Here is a 14,346-nt window from a genome sequence, read left to right as displayed (position 1 = left end):
GTTCGATTCCCAGGGGGGGGGTCAAATGAATATAAACGATTTTTTTCACTCTTATATTTATTCAATATTACCCTAGACTGGTACATGAAGCGGAGGGCTGATCACCTTTCCTTTGTGAGTTAATGATCAAAATAACACTGCGTTTATATGATGCAGTGCCCTATGCACCATTGGGGTGCGGATAAGGGTTTAAAGAGTTTGTCGCTCAATTGATGTACATCCACAATATTCCAAGTACTGGAAGTGAATAAATCACTTATTTTAAACACATGTCGCTCACTCCTTTCAAGAATGTCATAAATCAAAAATCGTCAATTTCAGTTGTGCATGTTTTCGGAATGCCCAGAAAATGTACTATATCCCAGCTAAAGAGCCATATTTTGAACTTAATATTTACCCGCTACAGGGCAGAAAGTGTTGTTTTTGCATTTTGAAGAAAAGGTATAGTTTAATTATTTTTTTAAATTTACTAAATATTTTTCAAATGGAGAAAAAACCCTCAGGTTTTACCTAAAAAGATCTGTTGCACAGTAAAAAATTCAATAAGTGGCTTGATATTTATTTTTCATACATTGTGTTATAATTTTAAACTTTAAAAATGTTCTCCTGAAAAATCAAGTTTTTTGATTTTTGACGTTCTTGAAAGGAGTGAGCGATGTGCGTTTTTTTGTTGCTTTTTATTTTATTTCGGTGCAAGCGTCCTCAAATAGCGCGGATAATCGGCACTCTGCCGTGTTTATGTGACAATTTCTCTTATCAAGTTAGCGATGGGGTCACGCTCAGCGCTGACGCGAAATATCCGCAATTATCGACATTCCGCGGGAGCACCCAGATTCCGCCAGCTCTGCGGGCGACTCGCCACTCGCCAGGTAACTGGTAACTTATGGCCAGACGCGGAATACGGCGGTGCTCCGGTATTCGTCCGCCCCCCGATCCGTCTAATGCGCTATTCGTCCTTTGAAATGTCACACCGCGAAGCGTGACGGGAAATGATATTCTAATAATTAAAATGTATCTTTGTTTTCAAATCATTATAAATATTTTGATATAACTTAAGTATAACGTCATTATCATTAAGACATTATAATTAAGTTGTAATAAAATATTTATAGTGATTTTAAAACAATTTTACATTTTAATTATAAAATGGAAAATCACAAAATTGGTGCTTCAAATATAAATTATGATATTCTAATGTTGCGGCAATAATGACTTCAATAGCAAAATTTTGCTGACCGCTTTAAGGAAAAAAACCGACAAATAAAAACTGAATTTGAGTTTTTTTTAAAAGAATTCCTAGTAAAAATTAGTCCGAACAATATCAGCATCATAATCTCCACCATATATATCCGCTCCCGGTTCATATATTAAACAATCGTGTTTCCTAGAGGACTCTCACACATTAGCAGTGACCAAATGACACAACCTCCTACGAGTAAGGATATGCAATCCTGAGAGCCTTAACTATTGACTATTTTCCTACCTTCTATTCCTTAATTTACATTAAACCGTTTTCGTGAAAAATCACCTCCAGGGCGTTTAAAATGTTCATTTCCTTCCCCATTCTAATATCTTTCACCCTGAGTTTTTTCACGTATGTTATCTGTACGCCTTCACTCTTAGATCCAAGAATCTGGAGCTTAGGACCGGTCACCGGGTCTTCATATTATTAAATAACATCTAGTTAATACCTCGATTATTCGATGCGGTGCCCAGTGCACCATTTATGTACGGAGAGGAGGTAAATAATAAAAAAGAACAGTCATGGTTGTTTTTCTTCATATTATAAAGGCGTAAAAACATAATCATCTGGCGGTTTGGGGCGGATCAATCACATAGCTTGATGGAGATGCTTCGTAAAAAAAGTTTAGATGACCGTATAATTCGAAATTCGAACAGTTGTACGAATATGGGGGTTTTACTGTATTGTAGCACGCGTACGGCGCGAGATCGCGCGGCCTCAAACGGCCTTGCCTATCACTAGAATATCCCGTTTTCAACCGCAATGATGAACCAGTGATGACTGCTGACAACAGCAACAGAACGGAGTGTCACCGAAAACCCACCAAAGCAGTTGACATGTTGTCAGTCGACTTATATTTACATTGTAACAGAACTGTAAAGTCGGTGACATTACTATTGTATTTTATTAGTCGGCGACTTACCTAGATCTTCGACCAACTTTAGCATTACTCCTCCGATGTGCGTCTCCCCCTTGACTCTCAGGGTCCTCTCCGTGTTCATATCCGTCACGTAGACTCGGAGAGTCCACGACCCATCTCCGACCAAGTAACCGTCAGCTATCATGTTTACTGTTCCCAGAATACACTTCGATAAAAATAATACGTTCACTCAAAACACCTATCAATTTGTGTTCTCATTTTAAACTCGCGATCGTATTATTTGGATGTTACCAACACTTGGATCGAGTTTATTTATAAACAAAAACAAGAATAAACTTTGATTGCCGACGTCAATACGCACGGCGCGACAAGCCGACGATACGCGCTGCGATAAACTGAAACGCAGACTACAACTGAAATAAAATGCGGTCTCGGATTCGAGGACGGCGTTCTGCGCAATCCCGTCCGTTAATTCGTAAATTTCTCAAATAAACTCGTAACTTCGTCACCGATGACCGGTATGTCCGAGGAGCTCAAAAGTTAATAAAATATACCTTCGTATTGACTGAAAATAATAATAAAAAACATCTCTTAAAACCCCAATATGTTACGAGAAGTCATAATTATTTTGAAAGTTGGCAATGACCATTTACGGTATGGAGCCGAAACGAGTCCGAATGTTTCCGATAAAACACGAAGTCGTAGGAATGTGTTTTGTGCTGGAAAGCGCGCGCTGTTTATTACAATATGATGCTTACTGCCATCTGTTGCCATATTTAATATTTAAAGGGAATTCCAGTTTTACCGACTTATTAAACGTTGGGAAAAATATGTTATAATAATCATTATACGAATTATATTGATTTTTGTTTGTTTTGTGGAGATTACTTGAGTTTTTATTCTAACTGAAAAAAATGATTGCCGCTAGCTACAATTACTTAACAACAAGTATTAATAACTAAAACAGGGAAGGTTAATATTATTTATATTGTATTTCAATATAGCTGTTACCCTTTTTTTAAACGCACAGAACATTAATTTTATGATTTATTTCTTAAGGTGGAGACTGACCGTAGTATTTCGTCGTAACATAAAGTCGTAACATCGCTCGCGGCGAGCATCACCGAGCATCCGAAACTATGGATGGAGTGCTCGGCTCGGTGTACTGACTGCCTTAATGCTCGCATCGTAACGTGTTACGTTACGGCGAAATGCTCCGGTCAGTCTCCACCTTTATTGTTTCTTTTAAATATTTGGTGGATGAAATCGAAATAATAGTTTTTTTTATAAATAATCATATAACCACGCCATTGCAATGAAAAATAAATTGATTGAAATGACGTTCGAGCATCTCGAAGATTTACTTTGTGCGTATGTTGTGGCGCGGGCAACCATATGCGACGCTCCATAATTTAAAAGGAATAAAAATACTGGTCATAAACCCAATTACAAACAAATATTCATAATTGACGACCGATATAAATGTAATTTGAAATAAGGTTTTTTTATTAAATGTTTTCCGCAGATACTTTGTGGAACTTTTAGGATTTTTACGGAGTGTGTGGTAGTTTTTGGTGGGAGTATTTTTAATGTTTTTGAATTAAAATAAACCCTGATGATGACAAGGTTTTTGTCGAAACCGGTAGGTTAAATTGTATTAATAAAAATAGTGGTGAAAACAAAGTTAATAAATTTTAAAATGTTTGAAATAAGGTTGTTTAATTAAATTAAATTAAGAAAAACTGCATTAGTTATATGTGTTTACGATAAGTAAAACGAAATTTGTGTAAAGTTAGTCATCAAACCACATCTTATATAAAATTATGATTATAACTTAATTTTAACATAGCTAAACACAATGCTAGCTGTGGGTAATAATTTTTACTCAAAAAATTGTACAAAATTGTTTTTACGATCGATATCCAGGTGTACATCACTAAAACACACTCTATTGTCTATGGTAAAAAAATTTCGTACTGTCTATGAATGTCAATAACGTCAAATTTGTTTTGGAGGGTTATATTTTCTGTGAGTAGTGAATACGTCGACTCGAAGCTTTAAAAGCTGTTGGTAATTTTGCTTTCATGAAGTAACTTACGTCTGATAAACTTCCTTTATGCAGCGTACACCAAAACAAGGAAGAAAATTAAAACTTTCGGGCAGACATGGCGTGAATATAAAACGTAAAACCGGTATGACTTTTGAGTATTTATGACGATTATCTTAAAAAGAACAACTCTTTTATAACGTGTAGTAATTCATATCAAATTTATTATTTTTCTTTAAACAGTCTGCTATTAAAAAAAGAACCGTTTGTTCTTCAAATATCATTTTGAAACTCGGAATTTTTGTTCAAAAGAACCCGTGTAATAAGTGGTATTTATTTACATTTATTTCCTGTGACTTATTATTTATTATATGTACAGTACTCTGAACAAAGTCTTTCAACAGAATTCCTAAGTTTAATATTAGGCTGTAATTTAATTTTTTTTTTTAAGATCTGAATTCAGTTTAAATACTGTTTCCCCTAGTGAAAACTAGAATTTCACTAAACCCTGGTTTTAACCTTTTCTCTGGGTGTTTTATTTAAGCACGCAATACCTATGTTTGTTCACTTACGTCATCTGTATCCTATTAAATGTATTCCACTACACTCAATCACTATCCACTATAACTCAAGGATGTTAATAGCAGGGCTTCTCATCTCACCTTCATATAATTAACAATAAAATTAATTCACTATTTCGAAAATTGCGAGTTCACTGGCTGTTGATAAGAATCAAAAGATTGTAAAAACATTACAAATTGCCTTTTTATCTTTAATTGTTTTAAATTTAAAAATTGTTCAAAATTTGCAATATTCCATAAAAAAAAAAATCCCAGTCATATATACAATCTAAGGGACAATGATTAAAGAAAACACTTCGTTTTTTACCACTTGAGTTTTATTATAGACTACATATTTCAGAAGTTAAACTTTCATCATTCAGGTCTGTATAATAACAATATGTTATTATACAGACCTGAATGATGGAAGTTTAACTTCTGAAACATGTAGTCTATAATAAAACTCAAGTGGTAAAAAACGAAGTGTTTTCTTTAATCATTGTAACATGTCTTACCACAAAGTTAATGCCGAAACAATAAATACAATCAAAGGGACAATCCAATCTTGACATATAAACATTTAAAGTTACTTCCGGTACGTGGAATATTGTGGATGAGTTTCATCGTTGAACAACAAAGTAGACAAAAATATCGCAATCTTCTAGTACATAACCATGAAACACGATTTACCCACAACGAAGGTCCGATAGTCCCATGAATTAACAATGAATATGTGAGTCCAACACTGCAATATATCGTTACAAACAAACAAACAAACAAAAATTTTTATTAATGGCTGTAGCCAATTTGTATATAATATAATATAAAATACATGTTGTATACCTTATGATAAAATAATATGTTTTCTCTTTTTAAGTTTATTATTAGTTCGAAAAGTACTTATCTAAACAAGGATGAACATATAAAAAACAAGGAATTATGCATTATCCTGAAATATTGTTATTATTAAGTGACATATTCCAGATATCAATGTGGTCCGCGAAATCATTGCCGAGGTTTTGCATTCGATGTATAATGAATCCAGACACTGTCCGGCTGTTATTACAATAAAATATATTAGATTTAAGTTTTGTACTGACATTTCTTGGTGGAACTGCATTTTATAGAATAAAATAACAACTGCATAATTTTTTCCACACGAATTATATTTGACCAGCAACCGGGTTTTGTCGCAACCGACATCATCAGACTGAAAATATTACATAGGTGTTATTTTATTCAATAAAATGCATTACGGTTTCTCGTGTTTATTTTCATTAGATTGTGAATTTTTAGATGCAGCGTCCACTCCGAAGGTAACGGAGAATGTGGACTCCCCTCCGTGGCTCAGCGGGTCGCCATCCTGCGACTCGGCTCCCTCCCCGATTCCGTTCCTGTGCACGCAAGATGGCTCCAGCGGGGACCACGACGTCATCTGGAACTACTACTCCCCGACCTCCGAAAAGGAGTCCCCGACCCTCCCGTCCAAGGAGACCCCCATCAGGAAACGGAAGAAGAAGTTTTCCGACGACTTCTCGCCCGTCACCCGCCTCCCGATGAAGAAGAATCTCATGAGACCTACTCTGCGGAAGAAGGAATTCCTAAAAGAACTGAAGGAAGAACTTCTCGCGCTCAATAAAAATGTTCAAGGCCTCATGTGCTCGGAACCGTTGAATAACTTACCATCCACACCTGCAGACAATCGGTCTTTTAGCGCTCCCGTTAACTTCTCTCCGACCATAGACGGACTAGAGTTCGACGAAGTCATTCAACCGACTGCAAAACCCGCCAATACCACAAAACTTCCCCTTAAAAACAACCATTTCAACAAGGTTTCTAAATGTGACACGGAAGGCGCCATCGAATCCGACGATTCTATGAACGAATTCCTCTTAAAAGCAAGTCAAATGGTCGAGGAGGAAGTTATTGGAAAGTCCACAGAAAAGAGCAACAATATTGTAAATCAATACCCTCTTCCTTCCACGAAATTAAAACCTCCAAACAAAACAGCATCGCCGAAGATTACAAACGATTCTTTCGATAATATGATAGTAAACATGAACGATAGTGAAATTGAAATTCTTACTCAGGTATCGCAGATTCCCAAAAAAAAAGGCATAAATACGAGATCGAAGGATTCGCCCGGCAGAATGAATCCGCACCGTCCCATCGGATCTAACAAACGTCCGTTTTCTTTCCTTAAATCCGAAAGCAGGATAAGCACAGTTGCCGTTGTCAGTGATGCTCGGAACGAGGACAGCAGTGACTCCATTTTGAATAACATTTCAAATCTGTCTCATCTGATGAGCAGCAGTATCCTGAATGAGTCCAAGACCAAGTTCGGCAGACACAACTCCATGCCGGAGTCGCCCACCGCACAGCAGTGCAAGAAGATGAAAGGAAACAATGCGGCGAACGGTTTCTCCCGGCACAACACAATGCCGGCAGTTGGTGACGGACAATCTTCTGATGGTGAGGAATATTAAATCATTTTTTGTATTTATGTTTTTTCACCATATTCTTTTTCATCTATGTCGGGATGCAAAAATGTAAAAATAACTCCAAAAATGTAAAGTGGAGAAACCTAGATTTGTTTACAAGTGGATACATTAAAAATAGTCTTTATAATAAATAATTATACTTTGCAAAATATAAGTAAGGTTAGTATATAATCACTCACTCAGATTTTAGTCTACCGGTTTTGAGACGTACCTATCTCTACGTCAGGACAGTCACTACACCAGCATGCAAACAATACTACACATCACTACCATACCACGATTCACACACTAACAACCACACAAAATATTAATCACAAGCGTTTTTGGTCGACCCGAGGACCAGCATGCACTAAGGATCGCGGATCAACATGCACTAAAGGCCGAGGTCTGACATGCACTAAGGACGTTTGTGAAAATAGGTTAGGTTTATAAGCAACGGGCGGGGACTTAAGTGGGTGGTGACAAATTATACTTTGAATAGCACATCAACCCTGACCCTTATTATACTCCAGGCAGTCTGCCTTCCAACCCTCAGCATACTAATCACAAGTAACCGCAAACCCAATTCCGACCTGTGCAATATTTTTTTCCGTCTATCGTGCTCTTCCAAAAGTAAGCAAATAGAACACTTATAACCATCTCCCACTCTCTACCAACAGGTAAAAGACGCTTTTAAGCGTTTCCTACAAACAATGCGTTTTTATCATGATTATCCAAAATTGATTTTTTCATTTCTTTTGTTTCTAGGTTTGTCACAAGTGATAAGATGTACTCCGGAGGAAATAAAGAAGAAACATCAAGCTGCTAAGGAGAAGCTGTTGGCCAAGAAGCAGGATCCAGTTTCTAAAAACATCTCGCTTAAATCCATTCCGACCAAACCCGAACTCTTCAACAAAAACATTCCATCCAGAAATACAACCATACCGCCTCTAACAACTAGTTCCCTACCCAATTCCACCAATCTTTCAAATAGCAACATCAAAGAAAACTCTAAAGGTCTCCGGGATAGGACTTGTAATTTAAATAACAACAAGTCCACGAATTTATCGAGAAACGTAGTGAATAATAAAGTGTTGAGCGAGATTAGTATACAAGAAGAGATTGAAAGGAAGCGGAGAGAGGCTTTACAGAAGTTGCAAATGAAGAAAACTTTAGGGTTAATGAGGAAATGAATGTTATGTATTGTTTTATTTTCGTAAAGATTTAACTTTTTATCAGCGGTCAGTGTATGGTCTGTGACATCGTAAAAGTTCCTAACTACAACTGAATTTTACAACGGCAACACCAAGTTATGTTACTTTGTGGCGCCTGCACTCGAAGTGTTAGCTTATTGTTGTCGGGCAATTTTGTCATCAACCCCTACCCTAATCTTCTTCAAAACCTTATCCGCACCCCAATGGTGCATAGGGCACTGCATCATATAAACGCAGTGTTATTTTGATCATTAACACATGAAGGAAAGGTGATCAGCCCTCCGCTTCAGGTACCAGTCTAGGGTAATATTAAATAAATATAAGAGTGAAAAAAATCATTTATATTCATTTGACCCCCCCCTGGGAATCGAACCCGGGTCTTCCAGTATGGTAACCGAGCGTGCTGACCATTACACTACGGAGGTTGAACACTAATCACGAGTAACTGCAAACTCAATTCCAATCTTTACAAGGTTTTTTGGCGTCTTGCGCTCTACCAAAAGTAAGCAAATAAAACGCTTATTAGTGTCTCCCGCTCTCTACCAACAGTATGTAAAAGACGCTTTTAAGCGTTTCCCGCAAACAGTGTGTTAAGTTGACGTGGGTCATTTTTGAACGGCGGGATCTTGATGACACATTGATATACAGGTATTGAACGAACAGCTCTTAATTTTTAGTGAATCTTTTTTCTGATTCATAATGGAATCGCGAACACCAATCCGTTCATTCATATTCACTGTCTTATTGAATCACAGACTTACTGATTTTGGTTCAATTTGTTTAAAAATTTTACATTATTATTTTAACTCTTTTGACAAACTATTGCTTGTATTCTTGAATCACATTTTACACCTGATTTTTGACATTATGAAATTATTCAAAAACGTATTCATATCCTATCAGTTTGTAGCTAGCTGATGACATAGCCTTAAGGCGGAGACTAACCTTAGCATTTCGTCATAACAAAACATCGTAACATCGCTCGCAGCGAGCATGTTACGTTACGGCATTGCTGACTGACCGCGATCAGTGCTCGCTAGTGGCCTTGTGCTCAGTGTTGCCATATGTCACACCAAAAAATCTGAAAATCCGAATTAATAACCCGAAATCTGTATGAATCTTTGCAACAATGCATTCGTAATGTAGTTAAAATATAGATGTCGTTTATTGTAACAGATATTTTAATCACTAACCATCAATCCGTCCAATAAATTATTTAATGGTAAAATGTTAAAATACCCGCATTTTCTCCACATAGTGCCAATCCCCACAAATTTCCCGCAGCTTGGGGAATTTCCCACAGATTGGCACCCTGAACTAAACTAAAATTGCATCCGACTTCGGATGGAGCATTCGGAACGAGCGGCGAGCAGCTCATCTCGCTGTACTGACTGCCTGAATGCTCGCATCGTCACATGTTAGGTTGCGACGAAATGCTCCGGTCAGTCTCCGCCTTTAGATTTATCATTTTTTTATATGTTGTATGGCGCCTGTCGAGGTTCGATGTATTGAAAGAACAAGATTATATATTTTCATTAAATATTGGTCAGGAATGAAAAGAGGGTTAAAATCTAGAAGTAAATAAATTATCGCAATTCTATCGCAACAATAATTAGGGTTAAGATGATCTTTTTAAACAATTTAATAGTCAGTATTGACTGATACACTAAACTGAAATAAAATAAAGGTCTTGTTGTGCATAAAGTTACATAAATCTTGAATTGACAAATAGAACAGCAAATATACTAGAGACAATTTATGAAATGTTGTCCAGGCAGGCGCAGATATAAATTATCATTGGAAATCTCATTATTTATATCGCAGTCGTACAGGAGAAAGTGACCGACTAACAAAACTTAAAATGTTCAGGAGAGCCATTTAACTCACTTTTGCTTGGTTACAAAATAAACATCAATGCAGTTAGTCATTTTTAAGAAATCAATCAAGCTTTGGGATTTTTTCAGGGCAATATTAAGCTAGTAAGATATCAACTAGTCAATAATCACGTTTTTGTAAAAAATGCACTTGGTCACTTTCTCCTGTATGACTACGATATGTTCCCTTGAGGCCCAGTATTCGATAAGCCGCAATTTAATTTTCTCTAAACCCAGGTAACATTTGACATAATTGAAGTTTTTCTTAAAACATTGTTTTTGTATTGAAAAAAGTAAGTTTTTCATCAAAAGAAATATATGGTTCTGATAAGAAAAGAGTTATTGAAAGGTGAGGTGTTAGAAAAATTAAATATTATTTTTTCAATTTATATTCTAAAAAATTAAAAATTCAATAAAAAAAAAAAAAAAAAATGAGCATCCAGCCCTGAGTGTGCCTGAGCGGTTAATTATTTGAATTCTTGAGAAACCTTAAGGGTTTTTCAACACATATATATTGAGTACAGGCAATTTGCTAGAGAATATGTATTTTGACTTTGTGTTGATACAGGGGCCTCTTTGTGCCTCTGCCTGTCGCTCTTGGGATGTTGACTCCCAGCTATCTCTCCACCTTTTTGGAGGGCTGCCTGGGAGTCTGCGTCCTTCAGAGTTTCCTAGAAGGGCGATACGTGGAATTCTGTCTTCTGATATTCTGTTCACATGCTCATTCCAGTATCGCCTTCCTTGTCGTCCCCACCTCACAATATCTTCTGTCTCACACATGCTCCAGATATCGGTGTTTCTTACGCGGTCTTGCAATGTGTTTCCAGTTATAGATTGGAGAGTTTTCATCTCAGAGATTCGAAGTCGAGATTTTGTTCTAGAAGTATCTGCTCTTGCCTCGATCAAGGCAATTGTGAATCCGTTATTATTCCGGTCTCTTGCGGCTATCCTAAATTATGTTGACAGTCGGTGTAATGAGGTTAGTCCATCTGCAGGCTAGTGAGACTATTGTTAGGTTTTTTTTCTACTGTTTTACAATCACTACTTACTGCCTTTGTAAATTATTTTAGTGAAAAAAAAACCTTTTGTATTGATATTGTAATACACTTTCCAACATGTTTTTGTATATTGAACATTTTAGTTATTAAATGTATTGATCCAGGAGCGCACTTGGTGAAATAAACTAATAAATATATATATTTTTAAAACGATTTTTGCTTTATTATTCAGTAATCATTATCAACACCTTACTTAAAAAAAATCTTCTTCAAACCCTCATTCGCACCCGACGGTGCAAAGGACATTACATTATATAAACACAGTGTTATCTTGATCGTTACATGAAGGAAAGGTGATCAGCCCTCCGCTCCAGGTACCAGCCCAAGGTAATATTGAATAAATATTAGAGTGAGAGAGATTATTTAAAAAAATAATCAGATTTTTAAACATAAAAAAACCCTTTTATATTTTGACATCTGAACATACCTACTCGTAGATGAAAAATAATGTCGAAGTCTGGGTATTTGCAAGAACCTTTTATAGGTTGGTTCAAGTGATCATTTCATACATGTTATTTTTTGACATCTCATCAAAGATGAAGAAGAATATGGAAGTCTGGGCATTTACGGGGCTGACGACCGTCGTAGGCTGGTTTAAGTGATCACTTTACACACGTGTAACATTCACCAATTCTACCCATTATTGACAACCACACTACTCAAATTCTTGGAAGTTCTATATATATGAACCAATTTAGAAACCTTGTTCTTGAATCACTAGAACTTCACTAGAGACATCTATTGGTGAGATGTAAAGAAGCTTTTTACTAAGCAGAAACTCTTATATTAGTATGTGAGGTCCGAATCCTAGATTATAATCACACACATGAGAAACGCCAGAAAATACCATTTTCATTTTTATTATTAAGCTTATAATTTGACCAGATAATTTATTTACAACATTTTGAGTGTGTCCAAATACTTGTTCACAAAATCTGGATTATGTCCAATTACAGGAGTTATATTCATATTATTTTTTGACATCTCATCAAAGATGAAGAAGAATATGGAAGTCTGGGCTTTTACGGGGCTGACGACCGTCATAGGCTGGTTTAAGTGATAACTTTACACACGTGTAACATTCACCAATTCTACCCATTATTGACAACCACCCTATTACTACAATTTTTTGGAACGCGGCCATAGAATACATGATTGTAAAAGACAAATAAATAAGTAATTTACCAAACAAGTGTTGTAATATGTGCCTTTGGCATGGGAATACCATAGACGGTGAGGATACGTTATTGAACAATTAAATTTGTCATTATGTGTATATTGAAAAATATATATTGAAGTTTACCTTTTAAACTACTGTAGAAAGGAATTTTTTTGAATAACATTTTTAGTGTGTCCGAATCCTTGTTCATAAATCTGAGTTTCACAACTATGGTAAGAGATATATATTCATTACATTTTGACATCTCAACAGGGATGAAAAAGAATATGAAAGTGCGGGTATTTACAGGCTTCACGAACCGTCATAGCTGGTTTAAGTGATATCGTGAAATACATATCCCAGCGCAGTATCAGGCCTGCCTGAAGAAGATTTTTCGGAGTAAATTGGATACAACGCACTCTTTTAGATTCTCTTTGTGTGTATGAAAGGCAAAAAATTATTACTTTAATTCTTCATTTTCATTGGGAAAGTTTGGCCAACGAAAACCAACATATTATAGTTGACTTATATTATCCACTGACACTTCGTGATGGAATTGCATTTTTAATATATTATTAGATTAAAACCAATATTTTTAGCTTTTCCACTTAATTTTTATTTGACCAGCGACCGGGTTTCGTCGTTACCGACCAGTCTGATGATGTCGGTAACGACGAAACCCGGTCGCTGGTCAAATAAAAATTAAGTGGAAAAGCTAAAAATATTGGTTTTAATCTAATAATATATTATTATAGTTGGTTCGATACCGGTAAAACCATTCCCGCCAATTGTACGAAATACTTGGAACGGGTATCGCTAGCCATGCGATATAATTAGTCCACATTGTGCATCGAAACGTCCCACGTGACGTCATTGCAATTTACGCGAAATATTACGCTACTCACTTAAAATATCTTTAAATAATAATAAATTTTCCGCTTTCAAGAAATCTGTGTTATTACCAGTAAAACCAATATAACGTAATTAGTAAACTTTTAATTGAATACAATTTATCGTACCGAATCTCATTTAAAATTTGTAATTTGATTCCTTTTGTAATTCTCGTATTACGCTTCATTTTAGATTTTCTATTCCACAGGTAAAATTAATAAATACGTATCCCCCGTGTTAAAACAAAACCTCGTATACCACTAATTTGTCAATCCAAAAACCAAAATTATTTCGAAGAGGTCATTATTTAATTCGATCGCCATGTCTATTGTAAACAGATATTTGTTGTTTTACTTAAACGATGATATCTTATATTTGTTAATTTTAGAGGTAGGTAACCTATCATTTTTGATTCGGCATCAACTTTGTGGAAGAACATGGTCATTTAAATATAAATCAATTGTATAAGACAACTTTCTTTAATTCTATATAAACACGACTAGTTTTGAGAACTACGGATGTTATCATCAAAGACAGAAAAAACAAAACCGTAGTTTTTGTTATTATTTTCACCTGTTGATTAGAATGGCTAAGAAAGTATATTTGTCAAACAGAACGAGGACAACGGATAAACAGATCGATCAGAACCTAAAATCTAGTGGTGTCAAAAGTCCACGTATTCGGAGGGTATATAGGTACCTATGACTAGATGTATGGATGTGAAAGAAGCTAGCAATGTACGAGTATGTCAGGACCGAAGAGTATAGGATTCTATCCTCTCTACCTACCCCTGCAGAGAAACGGAGAGATTGTATTAGTAGTAAATTAGAACATATGTAGTTCTCAAAACCGGTCGTGTTTATATCAATAAACTCAAAAAGTGGTTTTATTAGTGGAAATGGTCCACATTTATTCTTAATACCACATTTTGTTTCTGCTA

At 35.8% G+C, this 14,346-nt stretch overlaps 2 protein-coding genes across 2 annotated transcripts in view; one reads left to right on the top strand and one right to left on the bottom strand.

Annotated features, from left to right (window-relative positions):
• LOC148308733 (unc-112-related protein-like) overlaps positions 1-2,520 on the bottom strand; it is a 96,881-nt gene extending 94,361 nt beyond the window's left edge. Inside the window, exon 1 of the mRNA XM_088261232.1 lies at positions 2,166-2,520. Coding sequence (XP_088117358.1) covers positions 2,166-2,307 — 142 coding nt within the window. The 5' untranslated portion in view covers positions 2,308-2,520. The remainder of the gene's footprint in view (positions 1-2,165) is intronic.
• Positions 2,521-4,101: 1,581 nt separating this feature from the next.
• LOC148308732 (uncharacterized) lies at positions 4,102-10,730 on the top strand. The gene is made up of 3 exons (XM_088261285.1): positions 4,102-4,315; positions 6,027-7,202; positions 7,979-10,730. Exons 1-3 carry the CDS (start codon positions 4,240-4,242, stop codon positions 8,401-8,403), a joined length of 1,677 nt encoding a protein of 558 aa, XP_088117411.1. The 5' UTR covers positions 4,102-4,239; the 3' UTR covers positions 8,404-10,730.
• The last annotated feature ends 3,616 nt before the right edge of the window (positions 10,731-14,346 follow it).

Source organism: Brachycentrus maculatus, unplaced genomic scaffold (genome assembly GCF_059751285.1).
Source record: "Brachycentrus maculatus isolate JH-2025_06_01 unplaced genomic scaffold, ASM5975128v1 h1tg000152l, whole genome shotgun sequence".
In the NCBI taxonomy this organism is placed as follows: Eukaryota; Metazoa; Arthropoda; class Insecta; order Trichoptera; family Brachycentridae; genus Brachycentrus; species Brachycentrus maculatus.
This window is presented reverse-complemented; position numbering and strand designations above follow the sequence as displayed.

What these genes read in the sequence shown, in the direction of transcription:
- LOC148308732 (XM_088261285.1), top strand. Translation starts at nt 4,240, where the DNA reads ATGCAGCGTACACCAAAACAAGGAAGAAAATTAAAACTTTCGGGCAGA. An exon ending in GAATATAAAACGTAAAACCG is followed by an intron (nt 4,316 to 6,026) that starts GTATGACTTTTG and finishes GTGAATTTTTAG; the next exon opens with ATGCAGCGTCCACTCCGAAG. An exon ending in TGACGGACAATCTTCTGATG is followed by an intron (nt 7,203 to 7,978) that starts GTGAGGAATATT and finishes TTTTGTTTCTAG; the next exon opens with GTTTGTCACAAGTGATAAGA.